General features: G+C 40.3%; 1 protein-coding gene across 10 annotated transcripts in view; it reads left to right on the top strand.

The window, feature by feature from the left end:
• Positions 1–18,735, top strand: part of FOXP1 (forkhead box P1) — a 497,110-nt gene extending 478,375 nt beyond the window's left edge. For 6 of the 10 annotated variants that reach the window (XM_075287502.1, XM_075287498.1, XM_075287500.1 and 3 more), the window contains 8 exons: positions 1,365–1,566; positions 1,741–1,817; positions 3,676–3,777; positions 5,133–5,254; positions 8,273–8,287; positions 8,596–8,665; positions 10,409–10,575; positions 17,767–18,735. In XM_075287502.1, coding sequence (XP_075143603.1) covers positions 1,365–1,566; positions 1,741–1,817; positions 3,676–3,777; positions 5,133–5,254; positions 8,273–8,287; positions 8,596–8,665; positions 10,409–10,575; positions 17,767–17,911 — 900 coding nt within the window. In that variant the 3' untranslated portion in view covers positions 17,912–18,735. The remainder of the gene's footprint in view (positions 1–1,364; positions 1,567–1,740; positions 1,818–3,675; positions 3,778–5,132; positions 5,255–8,272; positions 8,288–8,595; positions 8,666–10,408; positions 10,576–17,766) is intronic. The other 4 variants (XM_075287504.1, XM_075287503.1, XM_075287507.1 and 1 more) reach the window with 3 other exon arrangements.
• Positions 18,736–19,420: the final 685 nt, after the last annotated feature.

Genomic DNA, 19,420 nt, shown 5'->3' with positions numbered 1-19,420 from the left:
TATCACACACAGGACTGGCTGGTAATACGAGTTGAGGTATATTGATAAACTCCAAAGGTCACGTATGGGGGAAGAGCCGCAGTTCGGGATTTGTCTGGCTAAAATTCTTTGTAAATGAGTTAAAAGATAGAAGGAACGAAGAAGTCCCATCACTTTAATGTTGCCTTTCCTTGTACAAGATAGCGTCGCCTCCCCTCCCCCACGCCGATAGACCCGTGTCCTTTACAGAATTGATTTTAGAATTATACTCTGATAAGGTTCCATTCTTTAGAATCAATTAATGAAACACCGTGGTCCTTGTGATTAATACCATATATTGTACCTTTCCTTAACATGACCTCATATTTTTGGCACCAGTTATACCGTTCCACCGTTAGAATGGCAAATTATGTTTAATGGCCCTAATACAGTTATGTGCAGTTTTTCTATATTCTACTTATAACTAATTTATTGTAAAAAAAAAAAAAAAAAAGAAATAAAAGCCTGACATAGTAATAAGACTGACGGATGGCCGAATTTAAACACACTCTAGAATGTGGCGTTTGATTTATAGGGTCTGGACGGACCTCAAAAATAGGTTTGCCGACGCGCGCGCGCGCGCGCGCACACAAGAAAAAATTCAAGTGAACTTTCTTGAACTAATATTGGAGTTCTGCTTAATGTAAAGGGCATCTCTAAATGTGTATGTGCCAGCTCAAGACTTCAATCCCGGAGCCGCTCGCTATTTACCGAGGCAGAGTTTACACTTTTCTTCCGAAATCTAAACATTGGGTTGACGTTCTATTAAATCAACAAATGAAAGTGTATACTTAAAATTCATGTGGGGTACAAAGCCTTGTAAGTATAGCGTATATACGGTGGCAGCTTGTTTAAAGTTTGCCCCATAGTTAACATGGTGTAGTCATGCTTTACATTTCCGAGTGTCACAATGATCTATAGGTGGATTGCCGTTGCCATGTGTGGTATGTAAATCTCTCTGGCCATACGGTAAATGGATTGTTGGTACAATTCCTGAAGAGTATTCCAAACCTGCTTAATGTAATCGGACATAAAAATATCATGAGCTTCATCTTCGTATGTTGGTTTACACCAAGGACTATAAATCATTGTCCTTTCCTAGTCTCATCGTCTTCCAGTTCCAACCACCTCTTGTAGGAGAGGACTGTGGGAGCCATCATACCTACTCACTACACCTTGTCTAGCTTCACAGCTACCATTCCGCCATCTTGAGATGGTTCCTCTCCATCCATAGTCTCTTTGATCATCGAAAGCTTCTCCTCCTGTCTAGATCTAAAGTATATTGTTTGGTTGGTCGGTTTACGAGAACTGGTTGTACATGACTTTCTATTGTTCTGTATCTACAGCTGAACCTGGTATCCAGTGCCACGCTTTCAAAGACTGCATCAGAACCTTCCCCACAAAGCTTACCTCATACACCCACCACCCCAACGACACCACTCACTCCTCTAACCCAGGGACCATCTGTTATCACTACCACCAGCATCCACAGTGTGGGACCCATACGGAGGCGGTACTCTGACAAATACAACGTCCCCATCTCTTCTGGTGAGTTCATCTCTTCTTGCTATGGATGTATAGAGTAGACTCTTACCGCCATGGAGGTGGGGAAGTCTCAGAATATTACTCAATGTGTACTTACAGCAGATGGGCTGTAATACTGCAGAAGCTTATCGCAAATAAATACAAATTGTGTAATTAATTCTATTTCTTTAATGGCAGACATTGCACAGAACCAAGAATTTTATAAAAATGCAGAGGTCAGACCCCCCTTCACGTACGCATCTTTAATTAGGCAGGTAAGTATCATTGTGGCTGTGATAGGACTATATATTGCATGGCTAAGATCTATATCCAGTACTGAAGACATTTCATGTATAGAGTATTATATATGTTACAGTATTATACAGTATGTATAGAGTATTCTATAAGTCACCAGTTATCCTTTACATAGGCTACATTCACATTTGGCAGAAATACTAAACAAAAAAGTCCTGCAGCTCCACTTCTTTATCCTGCAATTTTGTGAAAAATAAAGGGCACCTGATCAACCCCATTATAGTCAATCTGGTATCTTGGGATCCGTTGCTGTCCGGCATTAGACAGACCATATCTCTGTCCTCCTGGTCCTGCAACAAATAGGCAGAATAGACACAACTTTGCAGATGTACCTACCTAGTATTCAAGTAGGTACAGGGCAGGAGTATGTGACCACAAACACATTGGGACCCCCATATTTACTTCCCTAGCCATGAGTCAGAGCATATGTCTGCGTATTCTCCTGTGGATTACGGACAGGCTAGTCATACACATTACATAGCTGTTGGTTGGCTGACAGCGAGTCCTCTCTAGTCTTGTTCTCCTGTAGACATGCACATGAGGCTCAGGCCAGAATGTCTGTTTCCTGAATAGGTAGAAGGGAGTAAGTCCTTTCCTAGGTGCTTCAGACGCCTCTTGGAGAAGGTTTTTGTCCTCTGAGCAGAGTAAGATTGGGCTTGTTGAAATCCATTAGTCCAATCCTCCTTTCCCCTGACATTAGATGGTCACCACTGAATGGACAGGTTTGCCTGACGTTCATGGATGGATGACTGTGAATGATCGGCACTTGTCACTATCCAGTATGGATCGAATTTAGCACCAACCTCTGTTCCTTTGCACTGGATTGTACTAGTGCCGGTCATCACCTAAGGGTCCCAGAGGACGGACGAGCCTCTCGCGTCTTCAGGAAAGCTTGGTCTTTGGCCTGACCGCTACTATTCAGTTATTAATACCATAGAGTTTCCACATTATTAAAAAGTAGTGTGAAGTCTCCTTCAGCTCCCGGGGTCTGTACACACAGCGCTGTATCCGAATGTCCCATCTCGTGATGTATCCAAGAGCTCGCCAGTGATACTTATGTAACATTTCTAATATTCTTATGAAATCTGACCATATACTAGGAAATACTAGGTCGGGGTTGCTTAAATATTCACGCCCACCTGTTTATTCAAACATTGTCAAACTCCGGCATTTGCGCGAATCCAAAAATCTTTTTTTTTTTTGTACGAGAGTTTTGAAAACAGCAATATCTACCGTAATTGCTTTTGATTAAGTATTACAATGCAATGTGATTATTAGAAAATTCATTTCACACAACAGTGAAAATGAGGCTGTTTAAAGATGGCAAGTCAATTATCACAAACTACCGTAATCTCTGATCCCTAGAATTAATCTGAGCTCTAAATAATTACTGAGCTGTAATCAGCCGCTGAAATGTTTTGCATTTTTCTTTGATCCTGCTTTGTGAATGACTGATAAATTAATATTTCTACCAGGAAACAGAAATAAAAACTCAAAACAATTAGATAATTCCATTTTGAATGTTGTCATTGAACTGTTAAATAGAGGTATTAATCTCGCATCGTGTTGTGAAGTCTGGCTTTTTTTTTTTTTTTTTTTTTTTTTTTTTACTGGTGCCAAATGATGCATTTTTGGAACATCTGGACTTGATTTATCGATGTGTATTTTTGCCAGACTAGTAGATGAATTTTTTATTTTTTTTTAAATCCTATTTTTGCAGTTTCTATTTTTTTTTTTTCTGTTAGCAAAAATAAATCTTAAAAATTGCTCATCGCTGTATTTTTTATTTTTCTTGTACTTTATTATAAATGATTTTAGGCAATTCTTGAATCTCCAGAGAAGCAACTAACACTAAACGAAATCTACAACTGGTTCACGCGAATGTTTGCTTACTTCCGACGCAATGCAGCAACGTGGAAGGTGAGGACCAGCTTGGTCAAAAGTTTAAGTGGGTGTTGAGTGTATGAAAGGGTCAGTATCCCCCGGTCTAGGAGAAAGAGATATGGCTAGGGAGACACGAGAGTGTTTGTACTTGTACATATCATGTCACAAGATGGCCTTGGTTAACGGCTGTGGACAAGGATCCACCAGAAGATAGAACAAAGCAAAGTTTTTGGTTGATGGTCATTACACTTTCTTATCTCATAGTGAGCTCGATTTGAGTTGAGTAGATCTGTTGTGGATCTATATCCTATGATCTGTGTGGATCCCATTCATTGACCTCTTACTGATGCCATCTTCTGACATCATAAAGAAAAGTATACAGCATTTGTCTTGATAATTTGTTATAAGTACACGATTCTTTAGCTCAGGCAAGTTCCTTTTCCTTGGGTGGAAAAAAACTTTGAAATGAGTCAGAAGACTTGGTCATGATCATGGCCAAAGGATAGAATGAACAGTTGTTACATAGAGATGTTCTAGGGGAACAGAGGGGTTCAATTCATTAGAACAGAGGGGTTCAATTCAAGAAATGGGGCTGAGCTGTAGTATCAGGCACCGCCACAAAGATGGATAAACCACTAAGGTACCATAGTACCTACTACCCCAATGATCAGGAGGGTTGGACCTCCACTGATCTAACATAGTTGGCAAGTTCTAAGGTTAGCCCATCCATGTTATACTCCTGGAAAACCCATTTAAGTGGTAAGTAAAACATGATTAAGTCACTCTGTAGATCACAAATAAGTACCATACTTTAAGAGATCTTACATCTCGAATGGGCTGAGAATGCTGAGGGTTGTGTGTCATTGCCACTGCTAAAAAATGTATTTTAGTCCGAACAACTCTGATAGATTTAATATTCTGCATTGGACAAATATTCATCAGCATTAAAAGCTCATCAACGTGTATGATTCTTAAATGGACAACCCACCAGTTGTGAAATTCTCCATATTAGGGGCCATGTGGCTTACTGTTTATGCCGCTCGTTTTGACTGTATACAAAATACATGTAAAAGGTTTTCTAACTTCTTCTGGTGATAGATCCGAAGTTCACATATTTACAGATCACCTGCCCCATCTGTATCATCCTACTGACAGTTACATATAAGGGTGAGGAGGCTTCCACCAGAAGAGGGTTTCTGTCTTTTTGCGTAGTATGGCGGAGAGCAGCTGTATGTCCATATGGCCCCGTATAAGGAGAATACCCAATGAGTTAGTGATACTTCCCATTCTTAGACTGTCTGTAGAAATATATGAGAAGTAAATGAAGATGATGATTTTTGTTGACGATGAGCGCTCACCTCTAAATGTTTTTTCTCCTGTCCCTGCTGCAGAATGCAGTGCGCCATAATCTTAGTCTACACAAGTGTTTTGTGCGAGTAGAAAACGTAAAAGGGGCAGTATGGACAGTGGATGAAATAGAATTCCAAAAAAGGAGGCCACAAAAGATCAGTGGGTACGTCCACCATCCTTTGAACTTCTTAGTGTAGTGTGTGATACCTGAGGGTTTCATGTGGTAACGGAACAGAGGTGCACTCGCAATGTTTCACCTTCCTCAGAGGGAGGCGCTATACATCATCCCTGCCATTTTGTATGCCCACTGAACCCCTGCCCTGCTTGCTTTGGTGTATGCTGCATCATCACTTGGTGCTTTTTTAGTGCCAGTGCCTATTAACACTCACCGATCATTTGCTTATGCATTGTTATGTTTTCTCCTTTCCCCTTTGCTCATTGTGCTGCCTATCATTCCCCCTCTTTTTGCTCCATGTTCCTCTGCATCTTTTTGCTTTTTGTTCTGCCTATCCCCCCTTTTTTTTCCCAACTTTGTCCTTGTTGCTACTGCTTTGGTCCCAGGGTGCCATTCGCACCAATCTCTCTCTCCATAAGTGCTTTATCAGAGTAGAGGATGAGTATGGGTCCGTTTGGACTGTTGATGATGAAGAGTTTAAACGTGGCCGCCATATTCAGAGAGGCCGTCCTCGAAAATACTGCCCTGATGAACACTTTGACGAGCTTGTTGCACAGTAAGAGCCTTATCTTGCTTGATTTTGGGTTTTTTGTTTGTTTATTTTTTGCCCTGCTTTCTTAAGCGCTTCCCTTCTGCATGCTTGTATTGCCAACATTTTCATCCAGCCAGCCTAACCCTCAAGGAAGTATGTACAGTGCCCTCAAAAAATGAGTGTACACCTTATATTGTCCATGTTGTTACATGTACCTGCACATACACACAATACAGGCAGATGATATACATACTCTTAACAATGGAAAAAATTTGGCCTGATCGTTGAGTTGGTGGAACCAAGCATCATAGTCAAGAGTTCACACTGTGTTTGGTCTATACATTTGGGGTATACAGAGGTGTCCTCATTTACCTTTCATCTTGGCTCTGGTTATCCCGAGATGAGTAGAAGATGATCAGCTTTGGAAAAATTAAAATTTGCATTGCCGTTTGGCTCAACAGGACCTTTTGTGTCACTTATCTCGGGATTTCTCAAGCTAATAAGGATAAGAAAGGACTCATCGGTGTATCTAAGATACCAATGGGGAACATTACTAAAAGCTCCTAATAATTCTGGTATTGCCAGAAACGGAAGTCTACACCAGTACGTAGCTGGGGTCAGTTTCAAGAGCTACCAAAAATTGGCGTAAGTAATCTCAAATTGGATTCATATGGAGGCCACGTCAACTATTTAGTGAATGGTAGACCTATACACCTAGACGTAGAGTTTCCTACTACTGGGACATATGTTTGACGATCTTCTTAAATATGAGCCAAAACCCAGTGTGAACCCGCCCTACGATGCCAAAGTTCTATAAAATTTATTAGCGCTCGAATTCTGGTTCCGACTACATTGGCTGCCTCTATTGTGTGTGACTATGTTGTTTATATGTTTATATCTGTGGATTTTATTATAGATTTGTCGGGTAACTGCTATACCCTTATGGGAAGAACAGTGTTTGTTCAGTATTTTCCGAGCTTGACAGAACGTATGACATTATTTTGTTATGGTGAATCTGTTAAAAAATGTGCACTTCTGTCACCGGGAATGGAGCGCACCCCCGCTGTGTCTTTCAATATGAGATTATTGTAGCGCACAGCAGTAGGTTCCTCTTTCTGGATGCAGGAAGTTACCTGTATAAATAACAATGAATTCTTCTCAACTGAAAACTAATACTTGCTGTTAAGACTGTTCTGTCAGGTTATGGAAACTTTGCTCCTATTTGTATGTGTGAATGTTGACAATTCTATTTCGGCATAGAAGCCATATTCAGCTGGGTGACATGTCTGTCAGGGGCTTTATATAGACGTGTATGGGGGGGATTGTACTCAGCTGGGATAATAATTATAATATAATGATAAAGCTAGAAAAAGTTTATTTAACAAACTATGGTAATGGTCACCTTGGTCAAAAATTTGCACATACTGTATCATGTTATGACAGTAGGGACTCATTTTACAGGACGTATTTAGACTCTGTTCACATCAGTGTCATGGCTTACATTGTGATGGGCTGACGGTGAATCTCTCAGACTGGTATTGGCAGGGAGGTTGTTCCCATCGCCATCTTGGAGAACTAAGCACAGATCTGCTGTGGTTGTAGGCTTGTCCAATCCATCTGTCTCTTCATGACATCCCAGACAGATTGGATGATGAGGAGATCAGAGCTATATTTGTGGGGTCTATATTATCACTTCCTGGACTCCTCCTCCAAAGAGTAAAAGTCACCCCAAATATCGATAGGATTTACATTTTTCTTTATTCGATACACTTGTAATTGGATGAATCCAGAGACTTCTATGGATTAGCATTACACCCAAAGCACTTCCTTCTGCCATTCTCTTGGCTGTTGTCCATTGATATACCAAATATAGCTCTTTCCAGTACAAGGACCCTCTCCAAAAAGTGTACTGCACAATATACAGTATTACAATAGGGGTTAGTGGAACATATATGGAACTAGATGACATTAGATACATACATTGGGGCTAGATGGCATATAGCTACATACATTGGGCTATATGACATCTAGGTACATACATTGGGACTATATGACATCTAGTTACATACATTGGGGCTAGATGGCATACAGTGACATACATTGGGGCTAGATGGCATAGTTACATACATTGGGGCTAGATGGCATACAGTGACATACATTGGGGCTAGATGACATCTAGTTGCATACATTGGGGCTATATGACATCTAGTTACATACAATGGGGCTAGATGACATCTAGTTACATACATTGGGGTTATATGTCCGATGTATACGGTGGGAGATTTTTAGCTATGCCTAGCACATTGTGAACAGAGCCCTAAATATACTGTATTATGCCGCTTGTCTACATAGAACTGCCTAGACATATCATGTTACTACCATTTCTATATTTTTGCAAAAAGTTGTTGATTTTTTTTTTATTTTTTTGTTGCCTTGTTAAATAATGAGAGAAATATTCTGCTTTATGCCTACAGAGAGGATAGACACTGGTAGGTAACATGAAAATGCTTTTTACATAGTGGTTTTTATTATTTGCACAATAATTATACTTGTGAGGAGTCAAGGCTGTAATTTCTATTATATGCAGCATATTCTTTATTATGTTGAAACTAAATGAACCTGCTCTGCATCTAAATTAACCTCCTCAATGCAGGTTTGAGGCTTCCATGTTTTATTATGTATTTATAGTTCAATTTTTTTTAAAATTTTCTTGTTAATTAAAAAAAAAAAAAAAAATGCCAATTATTTTTTTTATTAACCATTTTTCTATATTATTATTCTTTATTTATTTATACAGTAGTCCTTCTCTTATTAAAAACATCCAGACGAGTCACGCCTACTGCTCACCTCTCAGTGCTGCTTTGCAGGTAAGCGCTTCCAGCCTCCCATTGATGTCGCCGTTTACGTGTCTTTTCTGCTTATTGCAAAATATATTATCCCGCTTCTAATTAGATATTAAATTTTAATTCTGTTAAACTTTTTTTTTTTTTCTTCTTAAGTGCATAAAGCATTGCAGTCCCTGGAGGCAGGCACATATCAGTCTGCTTCAGCATTAGTTAGATGCTTAGCATTTTGAATATTGTGGCAAAAAATTAAAAGTTCACTTATTAATATTTATCAGCAGTATCATAATTTCCATCCTCTTATTTCAGAATTTCACTTGAGGCAAAAATACCACAAGTGTAATTACTCGAGCTGAGCTATTAATGTGCGGAATGAAAGAATACCGTGTCACATGACCTCCTATTGTTCCGGGGTCTAGGGGAATAGAAAAAAAAAAAGATTTAAAAAAAAAAAAAATTACAAAATAAAAAAGATTGATTGCTTCTTACTATATTTAATCTAATAGATATTTTTAGTGTTTATATCATTGCTGATTTTATTTTAAATTTTTGTATACATTATTTTTTTTAATAATTTAATTTTTTTTGGGACTCATCTGGGAATCATTGCTGATTTTATTTAAAATTATTGTATGCATTTTTTTTATAATTTTTATTTATTTTTTTGGGACTCAACTGGGAATCATTCTGATTATTTAAAATTTTTGTATACATTTTTTTAATAATTTTTTAATTTTTCGGGGACTCATCTGGCTTTTAATACACATGTATTAAAAACCAGATGAGTCTTTAAAAAATAAATAAATAAATAATAATAGTAGTACAAAAAATATATTGTGTGTGCCACCTCTCTCTTTGGGAATCATTGCTGATTTTGTATACATTTATTGATTTTTTTTTTTTAATTTTGGGGGACTCATCTGGTTTTTAATACACGTCTTAAAAAATAAAAAAATAAAAAAAATCACGTGAGCCACCTCTCTCTTGATAGTGTACTTGGCCCCTATTACACAAGATCATCACATGATAAAATAGCAAATAATGATACGTAAAATTTTCTCAATTGTAGTCCAAATTGGAAACCGCGTAAAAAAAGAAAAAAAAAATTAATAAAATAAGGGATATTTTTTGTGTTTCCTCCAATTATTAGAAGTCAAATAGTGACAACAGCGAAAGGAAAGGATTGTAAATACTGTTCATTAGTTGCTTACCGTCCCCCGAGTCTTGTGAAATATGATTTTAAAGGCTGTTCTGTCTGTAGAATACTATTAAGATTACAAGCACAATTTACATTCATGAGGCTGAAAGGCAAAATGAAACGATCCTATATTCTATCAGATTCCTTCCTTAACGATGACTAATTCCAATTAGAATGCTCAGCAGATTCAACACTGCTTGTTTTGGAAATGTAACACAAGCTGTTATCTCGGGTTTTTTTTTTTTCTAATTTTTATTTTTTTAAGATTGCATTATACAGTATATTTAAAAAAAAAAAATACAGAGACAATATTACATTAATACACATTTTAATAAGCAGCAAATGGAATAGATAAAAATACATTCACTGCGTACAAAAACAAAAAGTAATTTTGCAAAAACAGGAAAAATGACTCGGGGGGGGGGGGGGGGGGTTGGCCATTGAGAGTGGAAAGTAGCCGCAGTTATACAGATTTCTTTGACTAGACCTCAGTTAGTAGAAATACAGCCGTCGGCAAGGCAACATTTTTGGATTTTATAATGGTGGTATGTTTTTGTCTTTTGGAACAGGCTTCAATGGCTGAGAACAGTATACCTCTATACACTACGGCTTCCATGGGAAATCCAGCTCTGACCAGCTTAGCCAGTGCCATGAGAGAAGAACTAAACGGTGTGATAGAACATGGCAACAGTAACGGTAGCGACAGTAGCCCGGGACGTTCCCCTATGCAAGCAATGTAAGTATTCGGAACGGTTCATTACAATGTTAACCAGCATCCACAACCCAACCCCATCCAAATATATGCAGCAAAATTCATAGACCCTGTTCCTGAAGATTGTCACGTGCCCCAATACAAATAAAGGGGTCAAATGAAGTTTATGAAGGCAGCCCTATATGTCCTAAATTCCCTATATGCCCCTATAAGACTTGACCCAGTCATTCATTTGAAGGTTTCCCCAGCAGTGGTTGAAGTAAGTTGACCTGAGATGACAACATGGGTTTATATACATTATTAGGGCATAGTGAGGTCATAGAGGAGAGAGATCCTCCATCTGGACTCCTCCTTTATGAAACAGATTGGAAAGTTGTTCTAAGGATCATCTCTCGGTCTGTGGATTTGAGTCCTCTACATTTCACTTGGTCATCTGTTCAACTGAATATCCAATGATGGGGAAATACCTGTCTGGCAGTTTTCGGGAGGTATAAGATGTGGGACCTGAAATAATCACTTGATTTTTCTAAGGGGTGCATTCGGAAAGGGGTTGTCTCTAATGGGGTACCCCTTTAACATTGCCCAGTGGTGCCAGCTATTCATGGGGAATTTCAGAAACTGGACCCATGTCAAACACTAGATTGCCTTTGGTATGGGCGCAAAACCTTGGTATTTGCAAGAACCACCATGATGTATTCTCATTAGCATAATGATGCCTCCATTGAATGGGTTGTCTAAGACTTGGTATTGATGGCCTATCCCTAGGACAGGTCACCAGCACTCCCATCAACCAGTTAATATCTGCACAGTGTACAGAGCCAGAAGTAGGCCACTTCGTAGACTGTGTAGTGGCCATAGTGCTTTATGGTAGCTCAGCTCCCATTCAAGAGACTCTCTGTACAACTCTCATATAGAGTCTAATGGCTCCTTTAACTTTACATAAGCTTCCTATTATTGTAGAATTTAGAGTTAATAGAACATATTAGCCAGATAATTAAGTGGTTACACCAAATGTCCCTTGCTCTGGAGAACTTTGAATGCCTGTGCATTACACAGCAAGTCCATTGACTTCAGTAGACAATTTGCAGTAACTCAGTTTGTCCTGTGGAGGAGCTGCATGGAAAATTGAACACTTATGTTAGATCCTCCCTTTAGATTACAGCTGGTCACAGAGGATGCCTTAGGGTATGTTCACACAGAGTTTTTTGCAGGCGGATTTTGATGCAGAATCCGCCTCAAAGTCCGCCTGCAAAAATGGCTCCCATTGACTTCCGCTAACTAGTAACAGAAAATTAAGCAAGATGCCCTATCTTGCCATGGATTCCGTGGCTGATTAAGTCGCGGTGCCTGTGGCTTGAGACATGCTCCTGTTTAGGCCCATTCATTCGGGCCTAATCAGAAGCAGCGTGCTGCATCGGCATCCCGTCGCGGCTAGCCGCGGGGAATGTTCACATGGCGGAAAAGGTTTCCGTGACCTTTTCCTCCATGTGGACCTTTATACATAAAATAAATAAAATAAAAAAAGTTGTCTAGTTGTCTAAAGCTTAGTGACAACACTTTAGGCCCACATTTAAAGAGGTTGTCCAGGAAGTTGGAATGTGTGGCCATAAATATCTAATTGGTGGGAGACCAATAGGTGGCCCTACACAGATCATACACTATGTGGTACACAACACAGTGGGCTCTGCTCCCAGTATAGTGGATGGTCATTGGTACTGAATGTCATTTCCCATAGTCTTTATAGGGCACTGTAATACCTCATTTCCTCTGTGGAGGCGCTGCAGAAAAACTAAACACTAGCGTCAGGTTCCCACTCAGATTACAGCTGATCTCAGGGGCTTGTCTAGAGCTGAGTGACAACCCTTTTAAGCACCACATTTAAGTCACAATTTTTTTTTTTTCATGCTCTTCTTCTTTCTAAATGTCTATAATCACAGGAAGAAAAAACCTCCAGAATCCTACAGGAACCTGTAGCGCCGCCGATTATGATGATTTCATGTTACGCGGCCCCAGGAGACTTATTTACAGCGCTTTAAAAGCCTAACAAAATATTTTAGAAATTTTTATGTGTTACTAAACTACTTCAGCGTAAATGAAAATAAGGCAGAGAAACAGATTTAAAGTTCCTTCGCTTGGCAGAAAAGGGAAGGAGATTAATTGCGGCGGCAATTTGTGCTTTTCTCTTAATGCCGGCGAGATGCATTTGGCGTAAAACTGCCGCGCAGCCGCCTCTTTAAAAACTGCCGTAAACAGTTATGATGCGTCTAATTTTTCAGCATCCCAATAAATTAGACTCAATCAAGCTTTTAACGCCAACATTATCTCAGCATTACCTTGTTAGCATGAAAACTGTGGCAAAGCTGCAGAAATTATACGGCATCCGATTATTTTTTTTTATTCCTTCTTTACGACGCTATAATGCCACAGCTCTTTTCATCCCAAGACTCGGCTTGCTGAGTGTTTCTTAATAGGAGTTTGTAGGACTTTCATCCTTATAGCTTCCAATGGTATCCGCAGAGCAGTTGTGCTTCATGCTGTGTGCGCCATCGGAAACCCAATTCCTTTTAACAGCCGCAAGCTACACTCCTCTGCTCCCAGAGTGGACAAATAAAAGGATTATTGAGATGTGATAAATAAAATAAAAATCTTTTCTCTGTCGAGATGTTTACGGCTAAACTGTTTCTGAAAAGTTGAAGTTTGGTTAGTGGGAAAATAAATAAATAAATAAAAAAATCGAAGGTTGTGTTTAAAGGCTTAGATTTTTTTTTAAAGGGGTTGTCTGGGAAATTGAGAGCGAGATTGTTATAAAATGAAAAAATAACCATTTACTTCCCCATTTCTCCTCCACTACGATGGCCCTGCAAGAGTTGGCGTCAAAGTGATGGCTGTAACGTCATTGCCCTGGGACTGGTAAGGGCCAGAATGGTGGGGGACGTAGTATAGAGAATGCAGAGGGTGTAGTCACACGAGGGTCCTAGACTCAAAAGGACTTTCTGGCCCAGACAGGGAAACAATACTATAAATGGTGCTCGAGCTTTATGCATTGGCACCCGATGGTCTTTGTATACAACACATTGCTTAGAAGCCCCTGTATCCAAAATTATGAGTAAGAGTATGTTAAGGTATTGGGAGGAAGGAGGGAAAGCAGGGGTTATTGGGCAGCATTCATATTCTCTATGGCCCATCGCCTTCCATGAATGAGCCCGACAGGTAGGAATAGGTACAGTCCTAAGTATTGTGTCCGGGCTCACGGCCCTCCACATGCACCAATGAAAAAAAGTGTCAGTCAGTAGGATGTCTGTAAAAAATACAGATAGTACACTGATGAAAAACAGTCGTGTTCATGGGGCCTAAGGAGCTCAAAACAAACACGTATTACATGGCCATGCTACAGTTGCAAACTACATAAGTGGCTGGGGTTTGAGAAGTCATAACCATGGTGACTACTGCTCCAAATGAGGCTGCCCCACTGAAGAGGTGTTTTGGTAATTTAAGGATATTTCCTACCCACTGAATAAGGAATAACTGTCTGGTGGGGATTCCCTACTGGGACTTCCACCGAACATGAAAATGGGGTCCCTTGTACCCCTGAATGAACAGAGCAGCTGGTTGCTCATATGTGGCCGCGCCATTCGTTTCTATGAGACTGTTAGAAATAGCCAAGCTCTTAAGTTGGCCGTCACTGGCAGTCCCTACAGAATGAATGGATCCCCGTTCTTGAAATAGGATAGGGAATAAGTTATTTCCCAATACCCCGTTAAAGAGGACCTTTCATCAGATTGGGCACAGGCAGTTCTATATACTGCTGGAAAGCTGACAGCGCGCTGAATTCAGCACACTATCAGCTTTCCCGATCTGTGCCCGGTGTAAAGCGTTATCGGTCCCAGTACTGTAGCGCTTTACAGTCAGAAGGGCGTTTCTGACACTTAGCCAAGGACGCCCTTCTGCCCAGCAGCGCCTATCGTGCTGTGCTCTAAGACTGGGGAGGAACGCCCCCTCCCCTCCTGATAATACTCATCTATGGACGAGCTGTGTGAGCAGAGGGGGGGGTTGTTCCTCCCCGCTCACACTCTACAGCGCGATAGGCGCTGCTGGGCAGAAGGGCGTCCCTGGCTAACTGTCAAAAACGCCCTTCTGACACTAAAGTGCTACGGTACCGGGACCGATAGCGCTTTACACCGGGCACAGATCGGGAAAGCTGACAGTGCGCTGAATTCAGCGCACTGTCAGCTTTCCAGCGGTATATAGAACTGCCTGTGCCCAAATTGGTGAAAGGTCCTCTTTAAAGGCGTTATCCAGCCTCAAAAACATGTCTGCTTCCTTCTTCTCAGGATATGACATCACGTCCATTGGTCACATGGCCATTCGGCAGCCCAATCATGTGACCAATGGACATGTCACTTCCTGGGAAGAAGAAGAAGGAATCCATGTTTTCTAATCCTGGGCAACCTTTTTAAGTAGGAAGGAGCAGAAAATCTTCATTTCACATTTTATTCTTAAAGTCTTAAGACACTGGAAAAAAAATGTGATTGGTCTATAATGATGGAATAGCTAAGAAGAAAAAAAAATAGACATTTTTCTGCATGTAAAACATTGAATTTCATAAAATATTTTAGAATGGGGAACAACATGATGATGATGATGATGATGATGATGATAATAATAATAATAATAATAATAATCTATGCAGAAGGCGGCTAATTCAGCCAGTTATACAGAATGGATATTTGACCCGTTTTCTTCTTTCCCTACATATTTTCTTTAGGATAATACAAGAGGTAATAAAAAAAAAAATAGCGAGTGGTGGGTGGGGGCGCGCAACCCACCGAGCAGGGAGTAGGAGTTTAATTCATTACCGCAACATATTTTTAGGCCTTGCATTGGAAAGTCAATTGTATCATGAGCGAGCAGGAGCTTTTCCTTCTGCTCCTCATCTCTAATATTAGATAATGTCAGTAAAATGACACTTCCCGTCACCGTTTCAAAGGCCAGGCGGTGTTTACGCATTTGAGTATTTTGCATGACAAAAGCCACTCAGCGGTGAGAAAGTAATTGCTGTTTGTAAAGGCAGTCCTGTAAATATGATTTACGCACAACATTTCTTTCTTGTTATCATAGCTGTTATGTACGATCAGCCCTATTCCCCTGTGGGTTATTCATATGCTCCTCCATAATGGGGAATTTGGCAGATCTCATCTCCGGAGAGCGTCCTTTTTTGCCCACCGCGAGCTGAGGATCATGTTTTTTCTTGTTTACAGCTGACAGTGTTATTATTCTCCTTAGGACCGGGCTCTCTTATCACATTGTTGTGTTGAGCGAGGCCTTTTTTCCTCTCGCCGTCGCCGTTTGTGTTTGCTGGCAGAGCTTTTCTTCCCTTATTGACAGTTTGTAAAAAAAAATCTGCATTAATGTGGAGTTTAAGGCATGTATCATGGTGTCTCCTCGCAGTGTTTGGCGTGAAGTTGATTAATGATAGAACCTCACTTGGGGTCGTCCTCTAGAGAGTAGACTCACAAGTTCTGCATGTTAACTAGAAAAGCAGAACACACATTACGCAGTGATTACCCCCGGCCTCCCCGCGCCTTCCCGGCCTGAGAATTCACATTTTTACTTCTATGAAGTCTTGTTTAGCTTGTGATGTTGTGGCAAGGAAACATTAATGTGTATTGTATTATTGATTTGTATTTCTATTTATTATATTTTTTTATTTAATGGGGTTTTCTGTCCCCATATAAAATTTATATATGATAACCTGTCCCCAGGTAGACCATCAGTATGCTATATCTTGGGATCTGAAATGCAAAGCGGTTGCTGGAAGTTGCTAGTAGATGGGGAACATGTGCAGCAGCGGTCCTGTTCAAGTAATAGTAGTGGAACCACCACTATGCAGTGGACAGGGCTGCTGAACCTATTACGTGAATAGGATTGATCCTGCACGTGACCTACACACTGGCACCTGGAGGCTGCAAGAACAGATGATCTGTGTGGGATCCGGGTGTTTCAACAAATCCCATCCACACACTACAGAAAAAAATGCAGTGCTAAGTGTTTTGCATTGTGGGTTTAGAACAGGGGTAGGGAACTTACGGCTCTCCAGCTGTTGCAAAACTACAACTCCCAGCATGCATACTGGCTCTGCTGTTCTGGGAATTCCCATGGAAGTGAATGGAGCATGCTGGGAGTTGTAGTTTCACAGCAGCTGGAGAGCCAAAGGTTCCCTACCCCTGGTTTAGAACCTGCAGGATGTCAATTGTTATTCTGAACCAGATTTCAGTCTTTGCAGTGCAGAGGTTGCAAAATTCCAGCACCACAGTGCACCGCCACCGTATCCTAGTAGTATATCCAGTGTGACATCTCAGATGTGACAACTCCTTTGGACATTTTTGTTTTCACCTTCTCAAATGTGAAAGTTTATTTAAATCATTTGCATATTTTCATGATCAGTTCTCGGCTATATTAATGAGGTTGTGTAATGTAGTCTAGGACTCTCATTAGTGACCGCCTACATTAGAAGACCATTCTAACAGTCCTGCTGCTGGGACCTCTAGTGATCAGCTGTGATCTCTGAGAAAACCTGCCAGAAAGTGTTCGGTTCCCCTACAGCTCCAGCACAGAGCAAATGAAATATTACAGTCACCCACTGAAATCAATGGGTCTTAGTTGCAATGGATAGGTGCGCTGAGGGTATGTAGAGGGGAAAAGTGATGACATGGCAAAAGAACTAACCATTGGAGGGCGCTCATTGTAGTTATATCACATACTTTACAAGGTTTTCCAGGATAGACCCCTTATAGAGACCAGGAGAGGTGCAAGATGCAAAGTATGCTCACCTTTCCTTCTACCACCAGGGTCAATTTGGTCTTCATGTCAGTCATCTGTGTTGGTTTGGTCTTGTGCCATGGCCTCACTACCAGAAATCCTTCACCACACCTACCCGCTGAGACCAATCGATGGAGAGGAACCAGTGATATCACCAGTTCCTTACTGAAGCCAATGATTGGTCTCAGTGGTCATGTATGATGCAGGACTTCCAGCAGTGAAGCCATGGCACAAGACCAAACCAACGACTGACACAAAGCACCAGGGACACGTGTGTATGCTTTTCTAACATATTACACCTTCTCCAGCCTTATCCAGTTCCTGAACAACCCACGTAAGAAAAAACAAGTCTTATGTTTTTGTCAATAAAATTGGACTTTTTGTGTTTCTCTGCAGGCACCACGTACACGTTAAAGAAGAACCACTGGATCCTGACGAGAACGAAGGTCCTCTATCGCTAGTAACAACAGCTAACCACAGTCCCGACTTTGACCCCGACAGAGATTATGAAGATGAACCTGTAAATGAGGACATGGAGTAAAATCATGTGTAATTTCACAATCCTGAGAATGAAGACAGTTGAAGGCCTTGGCGATCTCTCTCTTATTGTACAGTCTGGAGAGTTCCTGGCCCTATTCTGACAACTATGAAATGTGTTAACTCTTAGTGCCATCAAGTTTCCCATTTGGGAGTATTTTTGATTTTTCTACTTTTTTTGTTGAAGAAAAAAAAAAAAAAGGAATTTGTACTTTGTGCATTGGATCGACTTGTTTGGTACTTGCGACTTCCTCTCTCACGGTCAGCATCAGTGTTGTAAATTTGCTAAAAAAAACCAATTTCACTTCATCACACGCAGCAGACTTTTAAGGACTGACGTTCAGCCGTAAAAGGACACTGAGGGCATCGGTATAAGCATGTGCGGCTAAAATGCAGGTCATCCCTATTGCCCAGATTTAAGAAAAAAAAGAAAAAAAAAATGGATTCCAATGGACAACGTATTTGCACAGTACTGCATGTAATTCTGATTATCACTGCCTTTAAATCGATTCTTTTGCTTCCATATGGGATTGAGGGTGACCTTTTTTTATATATATGTATGGGACAGAGGGAGAGGCATAGTAAATATCCCAAACTTCTTAATGTATTGCTTTTATTTTTATTGTACTACACCAATTTAAGTTCTGACCTCAGGCCTCTGTTTCAAGGCCCAAGACCTCTCGGAGGCATAATGTTTTCTGTACTTTGTGATGAATGTTAATAGGTGTTTTTATTATATGATGCCGAATGTCTTTCAATTGTTCAATGTTTTTTCTGTCATTGCATCGTAGTTATCTTTAAGTTGCGATCACGTTTTTTTTTTTGTTTTTTTTTTCTTTCAGACACTCAAAAACAAAAATATATATATAATTCCACTATTTTTTTTTTTCTCCAAAAAGTTTTTCAAAAAGTTGCCCTTGACAGTCATCCGAATGGTTCACGTCATACTGGAAGAGCTAAGGTCATAGGGAAAGTCGTGGCGTGGCAAAACTTCATTCCTGTATAGCAGTGTTTGGCGAGCCAATACCCATCGACTTCACCGTGACGGTGTAGCTTGCAGTCCCTACTTTTGCCATTGATATGTACTAAGGTCCTGGAAGGCGCTATACGCTTTATACAGCCAGATACTGGTTTTCTGCACTGTCTTTGCTCGTAAATCAAAAAGTCTTGGAAGAAAGAACTAGATGTAGAATTTTCTGTAGGATAAGACGTGCCTCAAAGTTTTTGAGTCACCGGAAAGCCACCAAGCAAGCAGTGGGTGAAGAGTGTTGTCTTTACATATATATATATATATAAATGGTTTTCAATCTACATATGTATACATTAATATGTATAAAATATATAAACAGTAAATAGGACGTAAGATTTTGACTTGATGTATGTAGCTTGCACCAGTAAGGGAAAATTTCTAATAAGGTGAAATGTTTTTGCAGTCGGTGTTGACTGCAGCTTTATTATTTGTACACCAGTCAATGCAAAAGGGGGCCAAAACATGGATTCCCTTATGTGGAAA

The sequence above is a fragment of the Leptodactylus fuscus genome, chromosome 9 (assembly GCF_031893055.1).
Source record: "Leptodactylus fuscus isolate aLepFus1 chromosome 9, aLepFus1.hap2, whole genome shotgun sequence".
Taxonomy (NCBI): Eukaryota; Metazoa; Chordata; class Amphibia; order Anura; family Leptodactylidae; genus Leptodactylus; species Leptodactylus fuscus.
Note: the sequence above shows the minus strand (reverse complement) of the source record. Positions and strands in the feature narration are given on the sequence as shown.